The sequence below is a fragment of the Pundamilia nyererei genome, unplaced genomic scaffold (genome assembly GCF_000239375.1).
Source record: "Pundamilia nyererei isolate P.nyererei 1_Seehausen unplaced genomic scaffold, PunNye1.0 scaffold00003, whole genome shotgun sequence".
NCBI lineage: Eukaryota > Metazoa > Chordata > Actinopteri > Cichliformes > Cichlidae > Pundamilia > Pundamilia nyererei.
This window is the reverse complement of record NW_005187404.1, coordinates 1,012,747-1,019,147: the sequence shown is the minus strand read 5'-3', so window position 1 is coordinate 1,019,147 and position 6,401 is coordinate 1,012,747. Positions and strand designations below refer to the sequence as shown.

The following is a 6,401-nucleotide window of genomic DNA, read 5'->3' as shown; positions in this document are numbered from 1 at the left end:
CAAGGAAATAACACTAGCACGTGACATCAAGGTTGTGTGTGTGTGGGTGTGTGTGTGTGTGTGTGTGTGTGTGTGTGTGTGTGTGTGTGTGTGTGTGTGTAAAAGAAGTGTTCGTCAGCAGATTTGCTTGACTGACTGAGTTATCTGGGCGTGACTGGATGAAGTTTTGCGTGTACGTACATGAATCTGTCCAAAGAATGTGTGTGTGTACGTACATAGACGAGTGTTCCTCCAGTGTGTGATGTTCACAATAGCATGACTGATGTTGGAATGTGGGTCCTTTGGTGTGTAGTCATGAGAAAGTTTGAAGGTGTGTGTGCTATAGGCATATTCCTTAGGAGCCGCTGTCCTTTTTCCATCGCCTTGCCTGCTTGTAGTGTTGGGAGCTGCTCGGTACAAGTTCCTTTCCTTTTGGGTGCACCTTGGGAGAAAAGTGGGAGAAGCCCCGCATTTCCAGCATGGTCTTTGACTCTGCTAGAGTGGGCGTGCTTTGGGTCACTATCCAACTCTTGATTGGCCGTCTTACCAAATCTCAGTTCACTTAATTTAACTGCTGGAATTTTATTTTTAAAATGGGGCAAACTAGATGGGGAGGAAGGGGCTATATGAAAGGAATTGGAAATAATCAACTCCGGAGACTCCAGTATTTGTCTGAATGTGCAGCGGGGAGGGAGAGAGTAGGATGTGTGAGAGGTAGATACAGAGGCTACATCCTTTTTTTAAAATTTCCAATCAGTGTTTTATGTTGAAATGATAAGGTTGAAAAAGCAAGGCTGAGGTGGTTTGTGGAGATGGTGGAAATACTGGTCGGAGGAGGAAAATAAGACCTCACAGGAGGTTCATGGATGTAGTGAAGTAGGACACATGGTTGGAAGGGGTAGAGTGAGATGGAGGCAGAACTGGGTCAGAGGCTTTTCAAACAGTCTTTTTAGAGGTCCTACTAGACCAGAGTAGAGCAGACCTGAGGCGTAAATATAACAAGCATGCTTTTAAATGAAAACATATCAGTAACGACACTGTGGTAATGAGTGAGGTAGGATGGAAAGCTCAAGTTCATTTTCTCATAACACTTGTGCATGGTTTGTTAGTCAGCCGCACACACACACATACACGTGTCATCATTACATACCGTCACAGGCGAAAAACATTCTGTTCCGATACCATGAAAACATGTCACGGGAGAGCGCACAGGTGCAGGACAGGGTGAAACTAAAGATCAGCATCAGTGAAAATCAGAGTTATTTATTTTTGTATCATCACTCCCTTGCACCTTTTTTCATTGTTGTTCTGTTTTTCTCTTCCATTTCTGCCTTTCATTTTCACATTAATACAGCTATTCATTTTTTTTGTTTTGTTTTTTTCCCATTTTAAACTGAAATGCGTCTGCGTTAGTTGAGAAGAATTCAGAAAGTCGCAGGGATTATCTGCACCTTCTCTCTGTGTGTTTCTGGTAATCAGGTGATCTGATTATCAGTGACTCACTCTTCAGTTACTGTTTTGTTTCTGCACGTGCTCTCTAAATGAACTCTCATTTCACTTCCTATTCCAGAGATGTGTTCGCGGTATGACTTTGCAGAAATACAGATGTAAATTTAGGGTATGTAACTACCATTTGAGTCAGTGTTTATGCGAGTTTTCAGAAAACGAGACGGGACCTCTCATTATCACCTTCCTGTGAGACACTGGTGTGTTTGCCAGTAACCCCAGCAGCCAGTACCTGCACTTAGTGGATGAAACTGAAGACTTGTTTTCTCTTCGGCCATTATAATACGAGGTTTCACCGCTTCAGGCTGTTGAACTTATAAGGAGGTTTCAGCGCTACTGCTGCTGCTCCACTTCCCTGTTTTTCAGTGGGAAACCTCTAAACTGTGTAGTGTACTTTATTTAAAGTAACACACACACAGTCTAACATTTTCATGTTACATTCACTTAGCTTCTCACTAATATCAATGAGACAATTAACATCATCATGCAATGTGCCCGGTTCTATGGCTGTAGTGTCATGTGCATGTTTAGTGTGTTAAATATATGTATAGATCGTGTATATGTGTGTCCTTGCCATAGCACGCCAGTGTGTTTGGCCACATTTATGTAAGTGGTATGTCTGACCCAGAAAGGATTTGCCGGAGGCTCGAGGGAGGACTAATGCAGTGCGACTGATGCACATGCACACACTCAGACATGCACGCAACAGTGTTTTTGACCCGCGTGTGTTGGGACAGAGAGGGGTTAAGGCGAGGTTGTATGGGCGTGAAAAGATTATGTGTTTCCCCTATTTATTTTTTTGGCAGATGGTAACTCTACTGTACTATGCTGAAGTGCATTCACTGACCACCTACAGCTACTAGATCATTATTCTGTAGGTTAACCTGATTGTTTGCTACTCGAAATAGCAAGGCTTTAGAGCAGGGGCTGGAGTATTATCATTATTATCATCATGTCTAGATTATTGTAATTCATTGTTCACTTGTCAAAGCAAAAACTCCCCGAATCGTCTGCAGCTGCACTAACTCCCCACTGAATGCAGAATTCATTTTAAGACTGTGGTTCTGACTTTTAGAGCTGTAGATGGACAAGCACCAGCTTACATCAGTGAACTTTTACATTCTTATGTCCCCAGCAGGTCCCTGAGGTCATGTGATCAGGGCCTGCTGGCTGCTTATCATATGAGGCTGAAAAGGACACAGCTTTTTCAACATTGGCTCTCAGACTCTCTGAGAGAGCTACAGAGTCTGAGAGCCTTAGATCTGTGGACTCGGTGATCTCTTTAAAAAACACACACACAGAACAAAACAACTAAAAACTCACATTTTTAAATTTGTTTGGTTAACTTTTTTTTTTTTTTAAATGTTCTGGTATTTTCTTTGTTGATGTTTACTGATGTTTTGATTTGGAAGGGCTAACCTATCTTTTTATATAATATAAAATTTGCTAGGCAGCTATTTGGTTACTTACTGTAAAGATTTGAGAGCAATGTCAGCCATCGTTGTACATAATGAGAGAGCTGTTCCCATGAGCTGGTTCCATGGGGAAGTCAAAGTAAAGTTAATCCTAGTAACTTGCTCAAGGGCACTTTGAAGCACAGTTGTCATGTATGGCTTTCTGTTTTTCATTTGTAAGTCATTTACTTTAAATTTACACCCAATGCAGCTCAGTATAAGTGACTAAGTAGAGGTTTGATCGTCCTGCTCCAGGGCTCACGGATTAAGTTAACGTTCCATCAACAGCTTCGTGCTTTGTAGCACAGCTTCTAATGGAAATATAAACTGTGACCATTTAACAACAAGGTCATCACTCCACAGCCCTGCGTGCTAGCCGTCCGGGTTAATGTGCATTGCTGACTGCAGCGCTTAGCTACGTAGTTATTCTAATGACTTCAAACCTTGTGTTGCAGGGGTCGAGTGTTTGCCCTAGACTTTGGGACGATGCGAGTGTGCGACCTCGAGTTTGACTGCGTCCGACGACTGAGCACCCCCCCCAGCCCTCTACCCCTGCCTGCGATGAACCCAAACCCCACCCCCAGCTGTCACACAGTGTGGAAGTACTACTGCAGAGACAATTTTGGCTGGAGGGAATACTCCGAGGTGAGCCATTCGGTGCATTTATTTGTGTGTGTTCGGGTGCATTCAGGCTCTGCGAACAAGATGCCAGACACATTAGCTTCGCCCACATTAATCAATTGTCCAGTGATGGGGTGGATTTAGAAAAACAGCTCTCATGTACACAAACTACTTGCTTTTGTAACACAGCTTTTTATCCATGTGTGACCTTTTATTTATCGTCTTTGCAATGGCCACATTTGATTTACAGGTAAAATGGAAAAATGCAGAAGTTACCTGCAGAAAATGGTAAACAAATGTGTTTTCCCTCCCTTTCCTTCTGCTCCACAGCCTGTGGTTAAGCTCATAGAGGAGGCGAGTTCGAGAGGTCTTAAGGAGGTGAGGTTCATTACGCTCCAGAACCAGTATATCCTCAACATCAGGGAGGGCTTCCAGCAGAACGCAGTCTTCGGGTTCCGACGTCAGATCAAGAAGCGGCCCATGTTCATGTCCTCCGTGATTCTCACACCACACCTACAGTAAGTAAACATGGCTGATATTAGATCTAACTACAGCTTTGCTTTTGTGGTTAGGAGGTGAGCACTAATAGAGCTAAAGCTGGATCCAGAGGTTGAGGTTTTGGCCATGGTGAAGACATGGCTCGAGTAGATAAACAACAACACAGCTGAGATGTCTCCACTGTGACTTAGTGGATTTGCTCTCAGAGCATCGCTTGCAGTAATGTAAGCAGAGACTCGTTTTTGTGAACGTGTTACTGTATTCATAGGAACTGTATTGTACTCTTCGCGGGCATTAGGCTTAGTTTAGATTGGGCGGAGTGATACACCCAGTATGGTGGCTGTTCTGAACTACCTAATGTGACGGTTGTTGTGATGCAGACTTTAAATAAAGGGCTGCATCTGAGGCCAAAGCTGTTAATCACATAATGACTATTGCCAAGATACACCCAGCCTTATAGTAAGTAATGCCAGAAAACGACTTTTTCCAGAGCTTAGTATTGGTACTAATTAATAGTAGCAGTTCTCGTTTGAAAGGTAGCAGTCATTAACTAGATTAATAGCCTTGCTTTTCTGTTTTTCCCTGCTGGCTTGCCTTTGTACTTTCCAGCAGAGCTGTCTAAATCGTTTAGCACTTAGATCAGAGAACATTTAGTATTTTGCACATGAAGCAACACTGACTTTTAGAACAAAGTTCTGCGTTCAACACAAAAAAAGTCCCTGGCAACATGTGCAAAGTCACTCGCACACAAAGTTGATTCTTGAGTATCTGACACGCCATCTTCTTGTGGCTCTCTGTGTTCTCTGAGCATCCTGAATTTGTAGTTTGGAGACGCTGCAGGCACACAGAGGTCGGTACATGATGTTAATGTCACAGTCAGCGTTGAATACTGAACACTGTATTCACATTTGATCTTTTCTGCTGCACACTGGCAGCCTGAGCTAAACTCAAACCCCATCTTTACCACGGCACAGACTTTTGGCACGTCAAACAGAGTCACTGGGACATGGGGAGATGTCCTGTGCAGAGCGAAGCAGATGGACGGGAAAATGAGATAAAGGAGGCGAACGAGAACAGACGAGTCAAGTCGAGAGACGGGGCAGAGGCAGAAATCAAGGAAAGGGTGAAAAGAAGCAAAACATTAGCGCTCCAGATCCAGCAAACCTTTTCTAATGCGTTTCTTTCCCCTCTTTTCTTTTAAAAAATAAAAAAATTCTTTCTTTAGCTCAGTCAACTTCCTGTCCTTATAGTAGTGAAGTGATCTGGCTCGCAGCACTCGGGTCTTATTTTTGAAACAAGTAATACCAGATTGGAAACAAGTGGAGTCATTTCACCCCATTTGCAGAATCTTTCACTTCCTTTGCCGAGCAGGCTGCTGTAGCGGTGTCCTGCCAGTTTCCCACACAGAGCGAACGCTAGAACGAGCTGTTCCTACCGGGGCCCTGACAGGCAGGGGAAGACAAAATGGAGAGCAGGAGATGGAGGGAGAAAAGGAGAGAAGGAAAAGAGAGAGAGAGAGGGAGAAGGAGGGAGACGCAGAGCACAGCTGAGGAAGTGAATGAGGTCTAAATGGTTTCCAGACTGGGTGCACAGCAGAGTGGAGTTGGTGAGTGAAGGAGTGTGAAATGTTCCTGTGGGGAGCTGGAATTTGGATTGAGTGACTTGTTATGGGACGTTGTCATCCATTTGGTGTGTGTGTGAGCTTCAGTTAATTACTTTATCTGATCACAGTCACACAATGGGCACCAAAAAAAAAAAAAGCTTCTAGCCAGGCGATCCAATAAAATGGGAATTTTATTTGTGTAAAGGAATGGCTGTCAGTCCGTCCAGTGTCCTTTCGAGTGACCTGAAACAGTTTGTTGGCGTGTGTGTGTCTGTGTGTGTGTCTATCAGGAACAATCTGTGCTTGGGCTTGGAGGTTGAGGTCATTAGCTTGATTGGCACTCTCCCCCCTCACTCCCCTCCCCACCGCTCTCCCCCCGCCTTCCTTCTGTCATCTCTTTCTGCTCTGCCGGTGTTATTTTCAGCCATCTCCTCCCCTCTCTCCCTCCCTTGTTATCTGCCCCTAATCTTCCTCCTTTTCTTTTTTTCCTCACTCTTTTCTCTCCCCCAAGTCCATCATTCTCGTGTTATCTGTCCCTTTTCATTTCACACTTGTTTTCTGCAGCAGGCTGTCTGTGATCTCTTCAAAGCACACAGGGAATAGAGACATCGATTTCAGGGAGGAGGGGGGAGAGATCGAGACCGGACAGACAAGATAAGCGAGAGAGAGAGAGAGAAAGGAGATGAGAAAAACTGTCGCACCGACTTAGAGTCACTCTGATCACAGTCTCCTGACAGCGC

General features: G+C 44.2%; 1 protein-coding gene across 1 annotated transcript in view; it reads left to right on the top strand.

Annotated features, from left to right (window-relative positions):
• tiparp (TCDD-inducible poly(ADP-ribose) polymerase) overlaps nt 1-6,401 on the top strand; it is a 19,991-nt gene that overhangs the window by 6,979 nt on the left and 6,611 nt on the right. Inside the window, exons 3-4 of the mRNA XM_005720555.2 lie at nt 3,395-3,584; nt 3,891-4,078. Coding sequence (XP_005720612.1) covers nt 3,395-3,584; nt 3,891-4,078 — 378 coding nt within the window. The remainder of the gene's footprint in view (nt 1-3,394; nt 3,585-3,890; nt 4,079-6,401) is intronic.